The sequence below is a fragment of the Helobdella robusta genome, assembly GCF_000326865.2.
Source record: "Helobdella robusta unplaced genomic scaffold HELROscaffold_77, whole genome shotgun sequence".
Lineage (NCBI taxonomy): Eukaryota > Metazoa > Annelida > Clitellata > Rhynchobdellida > Glossiphoniidae > Helobdella > Helobdella robusta.
This window is the reverse complement of record NW_008705439.1, coordinates 161,731-177,319: the sequence shown is the minus strand read 5'-3', so window position 1 is coordinate 177,319 and position 15,589 is coordinate 161,731. Positions and strand designations below refer to the sequence as shown.

At 31.7% G+C, this 15,589-nt stretch overlaps 3 protein-coding genes across 3 annotated transcripts; all 3 read left to right on the top strand.

Moving 5' to 3' along the window:
• Positions 1-1,810: 1,810 nt before the first annotated feature.
• HELRODRAFT_116255 (hypothetical protein) lies at positions 1,811-6,025 on the top strand (the record flags this gene model as incomplete). Its single annotated transcript, XM_009031673.1, has 6 exons — positions 1,811-1,997; positions 2,155-2,276; positions 2,572-2,757; positions 2,954-3,122; positions 3,945-4,277; positions 5,018-6,025. The coding sequence occupies 6 exons, from the start codon at positions 1,811-1,813 to the stop codon at positions 5,389-5,391; spliced, it is 1,371 nt and encodes a 456-aa protein (XP_009029921.1). The 3' UTR covers positions 5,392-6,025.
• Positions 6,026-8,763: 2,738 nt separating this feature from the next.
• On the top strand, positions 8,764-11,914 carry HELRODRAFT_194459 (hypothetical protein). The gene is made up of 10 exons (XM_009031672.1): positions 8,764-8,845; positions 9,139-9,189; positions 9,469-9,527; positions 9,741-9,882; positions 10,005-10,295; positions 10,527-10,615; positions 10,767-10,871; positions 11,044-11,429; positions 11,457-11,607; positions 11,632-11,914. The coding sequence occupies exons 1-8, from the start codon at positions 8,836-8,838 to the stop codon at positions 11,401-11,403; spliced, it is 1,107 nt and encodes a 368-aa protein (XP_009029920.1). The 5' UTR covers positions 8,764-8,835; the 3' UTR covers positions 11,404-11,429; positions 11,457-11,607; positions 11,632-11,914.
• A 762-nt stretch (positions 11,915-12,676) lies between these two features.
• Positions 12,677-14,180, top strand: HELRODRAFT_181891 (hypothetical protein; the record flags this gene model as incomplete). The annotated part of the gene is made up of 4 exons (XM_009031671.1): positions 12,677-12,738; positions 13,138-13,264; positions 13,781-13,928; positions 14,050-14,180. 4 exons carry the CDS (start codon positions 12,677-12,679, stop codon positions 14,178-14,180), a joined length of 468 nt encoding a protein of 155 aa, XP_009029919.1.
• Positions 14,181-15,589: the final 1,409 nt, after the last annotated feature.

Here is a 15,589-nt window from a genome sequence, read left to right as displayed (position 1 = left end):
TCATATTTGTCTCTAATCATCGTCATCATAATCTGTAGACTTTCATTCCTTTATCTATTTATTTATTCATTCATTCATTCATTTCTTTGATCGTTCGTTCGTTTGTTTGTTCGTTGGTTCTTTATTTCAATTATTCATTATCACCGTCAAATAGACATTTATTGAAGAATAAATTAGTGTTAATTCTGAAAAAAACAAACAAACCTATTATTCAATCAATTAATGAATTGGTTAAATAATTGGTAATTAGTCGGTTAATTAGCTATTTAATTAATTGTTTAATGCACGTTACAATAATTTACTTCCCATCCTGCCATCTATCGATTCTTTTCATAATTTATTGTGGTAATAATACTTTGTTTATAACGACGTCTGCTTGTTTAATGCTGTTTATACATATCAACAAACATACTTACATACAAACATACATACAAACATATATACAAACATACATACATACATAAATACATATACATACATACGCACGTACGTACGCACGTACGTACATCACACACACACACAAAAGTACATACGTACAAACATTTTACATATGTTTAGTATTTTTGTTCATGTTTACTTTTTTTTCATGAATATACAATTTTTTATGTTTGTAAATTTTTTTTATTGAATAAGTTTGTATTTTTTTGTATTGGGTATTTTTTATAAGTTTTATTTTTATGTTTAAATAATGATAGATGGTCAGAAGATAAGATCTTTGGCAAATATTACAGACGAACGTGTTTGTCTGTATAAATGTGTGTTCGTTTGTTTGTTCGTTCGTTTGTTTATTTGTTTATTTGTTCTTTCGTTTGTTTGTTACTGCTGATGCTGGAACATCTAATGCTATAGCTTTGTTTGTTGTTTTTGTTGGTGTTGTTTTTTATGCTGTTATTTAACTAGTGTTATTTTTAATGTTTGTCAGTAAAGTTGTTATTACTGTTGTTGATGTTGATGTTGTTGTTGTTTGTTAATGAAGTTGTTATTACTGTTGTTGATGTTGTTGTTGTTGTTGTTTGTTAATGAAGTTGTTATTACTGTTGTTGATGTTGTTGTTGTTTGTTATCTATGCTGCCTATATGACGTCATTTTGGAAGATGAACTGGTTTCCTGCTTGCGACTGACTTTTGTGGATATCTACTACAATGTTAATCTGATGAGATTTATTTTATATAATTTGTGTATATACTTGTATCTTTGTGTGTGTTTGTTTGTTTGTGTATGTATATATGTGTGTGTATTTGTATATGCTTGTATGTGTGTGTTTGCATGCGTGTATGTTGTATGTATATGTATGAGAATCTTAAATGCATACGCGTTTGGCATAGCATAGACTTGATAGCATGGATGAATTGTTGGGAGCCAATGCTAAATATATCTACAATATAAGTTTGTCGTTGTTTAGAAAGTGAAGATGGTTGTATGTTTGTAAGTTGGTTTGTATGTCTGTATGTGTGTTTGTTGGTGTTTGTTGGTGTCTGTACGTTTGTATGTACGTTTGTATGTATGTTTAATTGTTTGTATGTGTATGTTTTAGTTTACCATTTAAACAATTTCAATAAGGCTTATTTATCTAGGATAAGACTTTTGTTATAAACATTCAACGTTATAAACAACAACAACAACAACATCAGTGATGATATCAACAACATCTAGAATAATGAATAAACAACAACAACAACATTATTAAAACTTTAACATGGATATACCCGGAAATGATGTCGACACTAACAACCACATCAATGACATCAGCAGCAGCAACATCAACAACAACAACAACGACTACGTCAACACCAACATCAACAACATCACCATGACAACAGATCTAACTTTGCGCACTTATAAAACGCGCGATTGGGACTTAGCAACAATTCAAATAAACGTACAACTATTTATATTTATGTTTACATTTCTAGGGAATTCCCTCGTTCTATTTTTAGTCATCAACTTATCCCGGAAACGCCGTCGGGAGCAACTCGGAAGGATGTACACGATGATTGGTTGGTTATTTGGTCGACTGAGTTTTTGATTGGTTGTGTAATGGTTTAAGATTAACTGGTTGAGTTTGTAAACTGAATTGCCAAAGTAATAGCTAATTTTGAGTGCGTGATTGTTTATTGGTCGATTCTTCAATTTATTTAACCAATAAAAACTCAGGTCACTTAAGCCTAGCCGATCTATTAGTCGCCACTTTGAACCAACTGCCTCAGCTGGCCTGGGATATGACCTTCAGATTTAAGGGTGGTCCTGTCCTTTGTAAGGCTGTTAAATTTGGGCAGGTTTCTGAAACTGTTGATGTTGGTGTTTTTTGCTGCTTTTGAATATGCTGCTGCAACAATACCATTAAAAGCTCGTAACAGCAATTCCAAACCACCACAATGACATCATTGCAACATCACTCAATCAAAATCAGCCAATCAAAATCAGCCAATCAAAATCAACCAATCAAAATCAACCAATCAAAATCAACCAATCAAAATCAACCAATCAAAATCAACCAATCAAAATCAACCAATCAAAATCAACCAATCAAAATCAACCAATCAAAATCAACCAATCGGATCAAATCTCCAGGTTCTGACAATGTACGCCTCCTCCTACGTCCTCGTCTCGACCGCCATTGACAGGTACATGGCAATCTGCCATCCAATGAAAACTCACGCCTGGACCACAAACCACGCCCACAAGTTGGTAGGCGTGGCCTGGCTGATTGGGGCTCTCTTCTCCACGCCACAACTATTTTTATTCAGCTGGAAAGAGGTTGCTGAATGAATGAATCGATGGATGGGTGGATGAATTGTTGAAAATAAGATTAAATGAATGAATTTTTAAATGAATTACATCATTACCATCATCATCATCATCATCAACATCTTCATCATCTTCATCATCATCACAAAAGGTCATTATCCCAAAAGGTCATTATCACCAAAGGTCACTATCATTATCACAAAAGGTCATTCAACAGAGTGGCGAATACGATTGTTTAGCACGATTCCAACAAAACTGGACAGTGCAGCTGTATACATTCTGGTTCACAATAGCCGTGTACCTCACACCTTTCGTCCTGTTGAGTTACATCTACACGAAAATTTGCTACGTCGTGTGGCGAAGCGTCAGTGCGTGTAGCGTCGGTAGTTCGTGTGGTACCGCCACTGCATCTCGCAATGCTGCTGCTGTAGTTGTTGCTGCTAAGAAGAAGTGTGTTGTTGGGATGGTGGATAGTAAGAAAGATGTTGTTGTCGCTGCAGTTGATGATAATGTTGTTGTTGATGAAGATGTTGTTGTTGTTGATGATGCTGTTGATGATGATGATGATGATGGCGTTGACAATGGCAAAACGATCATCGACCGAATCGATGAAAACAACAACAATAATAATAATAATAATAACGACAACAACAACAACAACAATAATAATAACGACGACACTAATAATAAAAGTATAAATAATAATAAGAAGAATAATATGAAGGATAAAAATTACGCCGAGATCAATGCGAAAAGTAATTACGGACCTCTTGATGGAGATCACGCTGATAGCGATAATTACAGCAACAATAACAACAACAACAGCAACAACAACAATAATAATAATAATAATGATAATAATGACGTCATAAAATTATTTTCCAATCATCGCCGTGTTGAAAAATTTAGCAGTTTAACGATTTTTACCAGAACAACTACTTCTACTACTTCTACTACTACTACCACTACTACCACTACTACCACTACTACTACTACTACATCATCATTATCACTACCAACATCATCATCATCATCATTATTGCTAACACTGACAACAGCAATCACATCAATGACATTACCGTCCTGTAAAACTGCATTAACGACAATGTCGAAACCTCAATTAACATTCACGACAACATCAACAACGGCTGCAGTAAGAGAAGCTGCCACAGTTACTACTTCAATAACACCAACAGCAACTACTACAAGCTCAACTTCGACTACTACCACCACAAAAGCTACAATGTCACAAAAACCACCATTCCAAACAACAGCAATTCACCATCACCAACAACAAAAACAGCAACAAAACAAAAAACCGCCCCTCCAATCAAATCTCCCGTACCATCTTTTACCACTACCTTACATTCTCTCGCCAGCTAATCAGAATTTAGGTCAAACATTGACCAAAGCTAAAACCAGGACTGTGAAATTAACACTGGCCGTCGTTGTTGGCTATCTATTGTGCTGGGCCCCCTTTTTTGTTGCTCAATTTTGGTGGGCCCTGGACCCCAATGCCCCTGTAGAAGGTATTTTGTATCTTTGGATCTTTTGGGTAATTGAAATTTTGTGGTATCTTGGGTATTTTTCTTCTGCAGTTGTATGCATGTATTGATGTAGTTTGTACACTTTTTTGTTAGTCTATATCATTTCGTACATTGACACATTTTTTGTTTAACGATGCCGACGACGACGATGATGATGACGAGGATGATGACGTCATAGTAATAATAAGGATAATAATAATAAAAATAATACTAAATAATAGTAGTAATAATAATAATGATGATGATGATGATGACGATGATGATGGCATAAAGAGAGACAACATCAAATAACGAGCAGACGCGTTTTGCTCGAAGACATGAAGAAACCTGAACGAGCCTATCATGTGTTAGGGGAAAAATATTTATAGAAAACAATGATTGAAAAAAGACTTTGAAATGAATGAAAAAGAAAATGAAAGAAAGAAAAAGAGAGAGAGAGAGAGAGAGAGAGAAGGGGAGATAGAGACGGAAAGTAAAAATAAGCGAACGCAAACTCATGAAAAAGAACGTGGCAGGTGAAGCGAACAAGAGAGAATGGAGAAAGAGGAAACAAAAAAAACACCAGAGAGAGAGAGAGAGAGAGAAAGAGAGAGAATAGATAAAAAGAAGAAGAAAAGAGAAGAAAGAATGTAAAAATAAATGAGCGTTGTTTTTTACTGAAAATCATGATTATTAAGATCATTATCATTTAATTAACACCATAACCAACCAACCAATCGCAGAAGACTTCATGGTCATTCCACTGCTCCTTGGCAGTCTAAACAGTTGCATCAACCCCTGGATCTACATGGCATTCAGCGACCAATTGAGACTCCAAGCCAGCAACATCTTCTGCAAATACTGTCGCTGCAACCGCCGCTACAACCACCGCAACGTGCAACCGCAACCACAGCAGCAATACTCACAACAACCGAAATTACCGGTTTTTAAAAGTAGTTTCGGCAGCTGTAATAGTAGTAGTGGCGGCAAAGTTCTGGATGTTAACCGAGTTAGTAAGTGGCTAAATAGAAGCCTAACTTCGTCGCTATCAAGTGGCGGACGAAGCTGTGGCAAACAACGCGCCACTGTTAACTTTTCGCCCAAATTAGACAAATGACGTGCATAAACTCAAGTACAGACATTCGTACCAACTTACACTGACGCTGTTCTTAACTTGTGATTGACTATTTTTGAATGATTTTTTATTATATAAAATTTGGTATGTCTGCCTGTCTAGATATGTTAAATAGATAGATAATAATAATAATAATAATAACAAAAACGACAAAAACAACAACAATAATAATAATTATTATTATTATTGTTGTTGTTGTTGTTGTTGTAACAATGATGAAACGTAGGTAATGAAAGTTGGTAATACAACTCTTGGAATTTAATAGCAATGGAAAATTATTTTTTGAACACATTTTCATAGGAATCTTAATACATTTTACACACACACACACCACACACACATACACACACACACATACATACCAACACACATATATACACACATAAACACACCCACCCAACATTAATGTTTTAAAAAACTCACTTTTTTGAAAGCTCGCGTGAATTGAATATATAAAATTTTGAGAAAAAAAACACATTTTTTCGCATAAAATGCTCATTCATTCGTTTAACTTGAAATTCACTGTGTTTAGTTTGTTGTTTATTCTGTTTATATTATTGTGTTTTGTTTATATTGTTTAATAGTTTGACATTTAATTTTGATGTGGATCGTATGTTTCTCTATAATGTATTAATTCTTCTTTATAAACATATGTTAGTTTAATTATTTTTAAAACAAAACAAAATTTAATTCAATAAAATGTCTACTTGGGTGAATACAAAAACAAAATAATTCAGTAGGCAATGGATGAAAATATTCATCAAATGTAAATAATTAAAAAACCAGACAACCCAGGAGTAAGACACATTCCATTACACATCAGATACACTTGCACGGCGCCAAGCGACGCGAAACCAAACCACACCACACGGACATCACCACATCACACGCAGCCACACGCTGCCACACGACACCACACCACACGATGCCACACTACACGACGCAGGAACACGTCATGTGACTGAATGAACGTAGCTGCTATAAAATACAGGCACAATGCGAATAATGAAAATGCAGATAGGCGTGCCAAATACAAGATTTGAAAAAATACAAAAATATACTAAATATACAAGAGTACAAAATATACTAAAAAATATAAAATATACTAAAAAATACAAAATACCACGTAAAAATCTTCAGACATACAATAAATAATTTTTAAGAGCTCGGTTGTTTAGGTACTTTCGACCTCTTTCCTTTTTCTCCTTCTCCTCCTCTCTCTTTCTCTATTTTCTCATTTCATTTTTTCCCTCTATTATTCTCTTTCTCTCTCCCTCTCATCTTTCTCCATTTTATACACACGCATGCACCAAAAGAACAAAAAACACATAAAACTTTCAAAGTTTCGTCTTGGTATTTTCAGGTATTAAAAATACGCACAATGTGCCGCATGTAAACGTATACAGGTGTGAATGAAAGAATAAGAAAAAGAGAGAGAGGGGGGAAAAATAAGAAAGAGAGAGAAGAGAGATAAGAATGAAACTTATAAATGAATGTATAGTTATTTTCACATCTACATCTTGCCGTTCGATAATACTTTAATTTATTTTTCCAATAAAATTTTTCCGTAAGTTGAATGCTTACGAGGAAAACATTGAAACGTTCATACATCACGGAGAATTTTTTTTTCTTACTTACAAACGCCATTATATTTATAGTACAATGCTCCGTCTCTCTCTTTCTTCTCTCTCTCTCTTTCTCTCTCTTTCTCTCTCTTTCTCTCTCTCTCTCTCTTTCTCTCTCTCTCTCTCTCTCTCTCTCTCTCTCTCTCTCTCTCTCATTTCTTTCTCTATGTATGTATAATAAGATTTCAAAAAATCCTATTCTATTTTAACTGGAACGTTTTATGTATATACCTCTTTTAGGATCGTAAACAAAATTAAATAAACAGATATAAGCATGAATAAAGAACAAACCAGACTATGTTAAATAAAATCTTACACAATACATACAAACAAACATACAAACATACACACATGCATACAGCATATATACGTACATAAATACATACAAACAAACATACACACATACAAACAAACAAATACACACATAGAGGCACACACATATACACACATGCATTAAAAACAAACACACACACACACACACACACGTACATACATATAAAATATAAACAACAAAATATTGCATCCGTTTTTATTTTCTTTCTCGGTGTAAATCAATGAATATGTCGGTAACACAAACCATAGATCAAACAAAATTTGAACCATTAAAAAAAATTACCAGACAGCAAAAAATAAACAAAGAAAAATAAATAAAGATGGCCGATGTTGGCCGGTGCGTTGTGATTGGTTGACGATACGTGAAGAAATGAACCGACAAATTATTTCCTGTTGTTGTTGTCGTTGTTGTTGATGATGATGATATTGTAGTTTTTGATGATGATGATGATGATGACGATGATGAGATTATGATGATGATGTTGATGACGACGACGATGATGATGTTGTTGTTTTTTATGATGATGATGACGATGATGTTTGTCATTTTGGCCATTAGATACACCCTTGCATTGCCTAATGAGGATAAAAAATACATCGGAAGATTGATGTCAGGCGGTTAATTGATATTTTTGACTGTTAATTTTTTTTCTTCCTTTATTAGCCAAAAGTCTGCTGGAAATAAAATTTTATTTAGCCTCGCTAGTTTCCGTCCATCCATTTTTTTGTCCTTTCATTCATTTTTCCATCCATACATCAATCTTTTTGTTCTCTCTTTCTCATTCACTCTTTCATTCATTCATTTGTTTTTTTCTACTTTCTTTCATTTTCTTCTCATTTCCGCTTCATAATGTTACGAAGGATTATCGCCATCTTTATTGCCTTAATCGTTATTATTATTATTGTTACTATTATTATTAATATTTTTTTGGAATGTTGTTTTCGTGATGAGAAAGTAAGAAAAAAAGAGGGAAAAGAGAAAAAAGAAAGAGAGAAAAAAGAAAGGAAGAAAGAAGTAAAAGAAAAATTTAGAGTAGTATATCATGTGTCAAACTTATTTTTCTTCTCCTTCCAAATTTTTTTTATGTACCTCATCATCATAATTCTTTCAACATTTTTGAATTTTATCATCTACATCATGATATAACAAAACACAGGCTGATCAGATAATACACAGGCTTAGAAAGGTAACATTGTATGTAATGGTATATGTTTTAAAAATTAAGCGCTTTACAATGGAATATGCGTAAAATAAAGTTCGGTGTTTAGTTTAATCGTGAAATGTTTACTTTTAGTACCTTTATTCATCGAAGTTTATCGGGAGTATAAAAATATAAGATAAATTAATTTAAAAAATTTGAAATAAATTAATTAAAAGAATTTTAATTTATTCAAGAAACGTTCATTTTTTTCACGATTCATTTCAACTCTTCAAAGTTAACAATTTCGAACTTCTAAAAAAGAAGCTATGAAAAGAGGTACACACTTTTTTTTTTATTGTTTTTTAGTAATTTTAGTTTTTACGGTTTTTTAGTCAAAGTTAAATTGGGTCATAATTTTTATTTAGCTAATTATTAATAATCATTTAATAATAAATATGTTCTGTGTTCGTGTTGCTATGAATTTTTCATGTCATATCCATCAAGGGCCAAGGCTAATTTATTTTGTAGCAAATCTCTGGCCTCCTAATTAGTAATTAGGGATTCATTGTAAATTTCCTATGCTAATTAAATTTATTTAAAATTAGATTGCACAAATGTATTTTTTACAGATAGTACTGGGACTGCCATAATTGATGTCAAGAAAGATGTGCCAAATAGTCGTAAGTAAAGTAAATTTACTATAAATAAAGTATAACTTCAATCATATGATTAAAAAAAATAACTTTTTGTAAGTGTTAGTACTGGTTACAGCTACAAAAGTATATCAGATGTTACTTACATAGTTTTTATATGATATCAATTACTACTTAACTACTGGGAATTACTAAATAAATATTAATATTATTATATCAATAATTATATTATATTGTTTTATATTATATTTAATGTTATATTATTATATTAAAAATGATATTATTAACAAATTTTTTCAAATGAAGATAACACGCTGTATAGTCTGTCACCAAGCGTACAGATTCTAAGTGAAAACCTCACATCAGTTAATGTTTTATTACTTTTTTTAGGATTTTAAAAATTTTTTAAAAATTTTTAATCTTAAGTAATTTAATTTATTTTGTAAAATTGGTGAATTAATCAATAAAAAAATTATATTCCTGAATCTTCATCTCAATTTAATAACATGAATTTATTTTGTAAAAGAAGTAGTAGAATGAAAAGATTTTTAAAGATTTACCTAATTTTCCTAATTAAGGTATCCGGATACCAGGTGGTTGAGGTGCAGAACGGCGATGAGATCCAAGATTTGGGGACGGCCGATGGTCTAGCCTACATACCGATAACTACGCATGACATTAAAAATGAAAATAATATCAATGAAAATTCAGATGACAATGGTAATATAACTTTTTATGCTCTTCCGAATCAATAATTCATAATTCTTGTCTTTCATAATTTTTAATCTTTAACTTAATGATTTCATAGTAACTTACATTAATTTTCCAAAAAAAAAATCCAGGGCCTTTATACTTTCTGCTACCAAATGGAACAGCAGTCCTCAATAGCAACATTTTGTCCCCAGTAGCAACGACAGCAGCTGCACCACCTACAGTTAGCCTACAACCACAAACGCCACCACAACAAAGGGCAACAACATCGCTGTTAGCCACAAATAATATTGCATCAACGTCATCATCGTCCAGTACGAGAGTCATCAAATTTATCAGGCCATCCATCGAACAGCAGCCTGAGCGGGTGCCAATCATGATTGTTCCTAAAGATTCCAAAAGAAAAGCTACTCATAATGAGGGTAGGTAAATGAGTTGACTGACATCTAGTGTCTGGGGATGAATTTTTCAAATTATTAGAGAGTAATTTGTATGTAAATATCTACCATGTTTTTGTGTATAATTGTTTTTATTTGTTAATGGTATTTGTTGTATTGATATTTTGATATGGTGCAGTTGTACTTTTGTAGGAAGTATTTTTATGGTTTTACTCTCTGGCTAATTCAAATTTCATTTTCTATGCTTTCAAACAGTTGAGAGGCGTCGAAGAGACAAGATAACAACGTGGATTGTGCAGCTGGGTAGCATGCTACCCGCTTCACTTAGCGAAAAACAAAATGACGTTAGTTGAGTTATATCCAAGTATTTCCAAGAAATTCCAACAGCAGATGAACTAGCGGCACCAAACAACAGGCATACATATACAAACATACACACACATACATACATACATACATACATACAACTCTAATTGTTGTTGTTGTTATTGGCAGAGCAAAGGTGATATATTATCAAAGGTCTGTGAGTTTATACAGGAGTTGCAAGCAAAGAATCAACAATTGAAGGAATCTATGGAGCATCTGATCTTCATTAAGCAGGTTATTATATTGTTGTTGTTGTTGTTGTTGTTGTTGTTATTGTTGTTATTGTTGTTGTTGCCATACAGGCATACATATACAAACACACACACACATACTTACATACATAAAAGAAATACCTACAATGTAAATAAACTAATAAAGCTTTCCAAAAAACACTAAATAATCGCAGGCCTTGGAAGAAACGTCACACGCGTACGCAGAAGCACTGATGGAAAACAGCTCCATCAAGTCCAAATTCAGCGAACTGGGATTCAGCTGCGAGGTTCGAGTAGTCAATGAAAATATGTTGATCTGTCCTGAAGATGGCGATAATGACGTCATCAGCGCTGACAATAATAACAACAATGATGACACCAACTACCACAACCACAACGTTAATGACAGCAACTACAGCAGCCACAATGACATCAACTACAACGACCACAACAATGTTGAGGTTGATGATGTTAATGAAACTGCAAATGACAGTAACAATAATTACATTAATGTATTAGTTCAGACGGCAAATAATGTTGAAAATGCTATGTAAATATTCCTGTGTGTGTGTGTGTGTGTGTGTGTGTGTGTGTGTGTGTGTTCGTGTATATATGTATTCATGTGCGTGTTTGTGTATATATACAACTTGTTATTTTGTACAATGAAACTTGACAATTGTGAAATTTTAAACAATATCTTATGCCTAATGACCTTAAATTAAGATATATATATATATATATATATGTATATATATATAGTTCACAACATGTATAAAATATAGATACATATATATTGCATTGTATATATTGTATGATATATATATATATATACATTTTGAATATGTATATATAATGGTCTCTTTATAAAATTTTCAAATGTCGTTTTGGTTAATTGACATTTAGTTTCAAACTGGTTTTATTTCCTATTTCTTTTCAAAATGTGCCTGAAATTTTTACAATTGATTATAATTAATTAATTGATTGATTTGATTAATTGGTTATTTATGATTTAATCTTCAATTTATTTAGTAATTGAATTTTTTTCTTCTGCAAAAGAATAGCAGTATAGAATAACTCCATGGCCAGTCCTTTCTTTTCATAAAAACTCCCCTAAATATACGTATGAGCTAAAATAGAAAATTTTGTAGAATTTCCGTAAATAAAATTGACAGAATTTACAGAATTTCCGTAAATAAAATTGAGTTCTACGTGAATTTAGTTAAAAACTAACAATTTAATTCAATCATTCAATCAATTAGTTTATAAAGCGCTAATTCCCTATATCAGTGCTATACATGGAATTATATATTCAATGGTGCTATATTCCAAAAAATATCTAACTATAATGTGTGCTAATACATATTAATAAACAACTGGTCAATTTTTTTCACTATTGCTTTCTTTTTTGATACATTTTTTTTACTAAAAACTGAGTTCTACTGACTTATAATAAACAACCGCTCACAACGGAAAGCCACAATTAAAAATAAGAGAAAATTGATGCAATGACATCATCCTAATAAATAGAAATGAAACAAACAAATTTAAGTGTGCTCGTTGATCTTTAATGAGATATATATTTGAGATATATGCGAAGGTGGATGTATAAAATAAAACGAAGCGCTATATCTTTTATTGTGTCTTTTTCTTCGTTATCGTTGCTAGCTTCCATAAAACTTTTTCTTTTAAGATTGTGTTTCCGTCGTTCGTCGCTAAGAATTGATTTATATAAATAGTTTAAAACGTATTTTATTTGCCGAAGTTGGTGTTGGATTTCCAAATTTTTAATTCATTTATATTTTTATTGTTCGTATAAATCTGAAAAAAATGCCTCGAAATCGATCGATGGTGTCTTCATTGTTCATCCGAAACGTGCCCGCCGACGCTAGGTTCGTTCAGTTTCAGTTCATTTTACTTGGCGTTTTGTTCTGTTCTATTCGTAACTTAAATATTATTTACTATTTAGATCGCACATGTTTTCTTTAAATTAAACATTTATGAATATTGAATATTAATAAATTATGATCAACCAATGGCTGAAATAATTTCCACTAAAATGTAAAAAAGATAGGCAGAAAAATTAATTGACTTGATGCTGATTGCATGATTTGATGTTGGCTTCAATGAATTGATTATTGAAATTAATGAAGAACTTGTTCAGTAGTTTTGTCATTTTTTTTTGTTATACTTTACTACTTATTAAGCAACTAATTACTTTTGGCGACTTCCCATAACAAATGTTTACTAGTCCATTTGATTAAATCTCAATTTTTATTTAAATTTTACAGGTCAGATGAATTGAGGGAAATATTCAGCAAGTATGGACCAGTTACAGATGTCTACATCCCTCTTGATTATTATACCAGACAGCATCGAGGCTTTGCCTATGTACAATATCCTTTATTACGTTCATTCGTAAGTTTTCGTTCATCAAATTTATGCTTTTGTTGTACCTAAATAGCTAAAATTATTTTTAGGCTAATGCTAATTCAATTAAAATTATTCAAGTAACATTTTTATAGCTCAGTTTTTTATATAAAATAAAATTATATTAAAATTTTCATAAAATAAACTTTATTTCTGTTTAAAAAGCAGAACAATAAAGTAAAGTAAAGACTGATCTGATGACAAAAAAAGACAAAATGTCAGCAGTCACTCTCACTACTAATGCAAAGCTTAAAGTAAAGATAAAGATTTATAAAGCTTCTTAAGTGCGCTACTTGTTGGTCATTCATTAAAGCAAATGGTCACTCGTTAAAGCAAAGTAAAGCAAGCAAATTAAACTAAAGCCCCAAAGAATAATTATATGTATTTTTTCTATATTATAAAATATTTATCCTAACAATATCCTTAATGGTTATTCATCATTCAAAAAAATTGTTTACACTTATTATGAATTGCTAGTGATGATGTTAATGATAAAGTAAATAGTGGATCAGGATATTTTGTGGGCTAGTTTCCTTAACCTGGCACACGTTCGAAGATTACAGGGATGCAGATGATGCTCTGTACTACCTAAAGGGCTTCAAATACTGCGGTGTCGAGTTGGAAATTGAATTTGCAAGGAGTGACAGAAAAAGTAAATTATCTTTTTTTTAATCCAATTATAAAAATTATGTGAGCATTTAGGTATAATTTTCTATTGTTACTTGTTCGTTCTTGTCAATTGTTATAATTAATTGTGGGGTTTTTAATTTCAGCACCACACATGATGAGAATGCGAGAAAAAGGTAGTGGGGGTGGAAGAAACGACGACTACGATGATTACGATAGAAGGAGAAGAGGGGGTGCCAGGAGGTCGTTCAGCAGGTCGCCAAGAAGAGATAGGTAGGCCATGACTGTTCTATTTATTATATATTAAAATATTTTAATAAATTTCTAGTTGGTTCAATTAATTTTAATATTGAATAATTATTTGATTAGTAATAATCTTACTTCTATATGCTTTTTTATTCGTGTTTAAATTTTTTGCTTTCTCAGAAGGTCATATTCGAGGTCAAGGAGTCCATCTTATGACAGGAAGAAAAGGTCAAGAAGGTGATTTATTCCCGTTTTTCTGTTTTTTATTAAATGTTGTTATTTTTTGTTTTTTTTTTTTTAAGATTTAATGGTTTATTTTCACGTTTTTTGGAAGAATAATTTTGAAATGTAAATTTTTAGGCACAGATCAAAAGAATCGTCAACCTCAAGCCATGGTGGTGCTAAAGTTTAACATAGTGCTATCTGGAGTCAAAATCATTGACAATCGACTTTTCATTTTGTCTTTTTAATTAGTTTTTTGATATAAATTGACAGTGTTTGGTTCCCAAACGGAGCATGTTTTGTTTTACTGACTTCATTCATCCAGTTGATTTTATGGTTATTGTGTTTCATTGATTGTAGGTTTTTTAATAAAGGCCTATACAAATACATTTTGCTTGTTAAGATGGGTGGCTTACTAAATTCAGTTAATGAATTGGCCGTATTTAGATTTTTTCTTTCCTAGGAGCGATGCTTGTAAAATCGATATAGAATATATTTTTTTGTATATACTCTATTAAAAATAATTTCTCTGTAACGCATACGTATAACTTAAAAACCGACTAAAACGAATGAATCTTAAAAGAGCTCTACATAATATATAATGTATTCTCTGTATAAAATATAGAATATAAATTTTTATATATACTCTATTTTTTAAAAATAACATTCCTCTGCAACATACATAAAACTTAAGAACCAATGGGAGGCCTATTTACCATTAAACAACACTTTCTTATGGGTTGGAGCAGGGATATGCAAAGAATCTCAATTTTTGCAACTTTTAATTATTTTCGGTAATGTCGATTTTATTTGTTTAAATTTATACCAAATAAAAGTAATTAATTACCATATTGAATAACAATTTAAAAAAATAAAATTTGAACATTTTAAATAAAAGCAATATTCCGTAATTAGTAAATATACTATCGTAACTTGTCTCAAACGATAAAAAATCACCCTCCATCTCCCCTCCAGAAGCTCCTTGTTCAACCGTTGAAAGTGAGCAAAGGCCGTTACATTTATTCTAGCTATATGTATCAAACAGCATCTTATTGAACAAAGTAGTATCATAAAATGAATAAGGATACATTTTTCAAAAATTTAAAAAATTCTCAATTTGATTTAATTGCTTTAACGATGATGATGATTGTGGCCTTACAAATTAAAAAACATCAAATAATAATTATTAAATAGGATGGGTAATTCGTTGCGAAATCG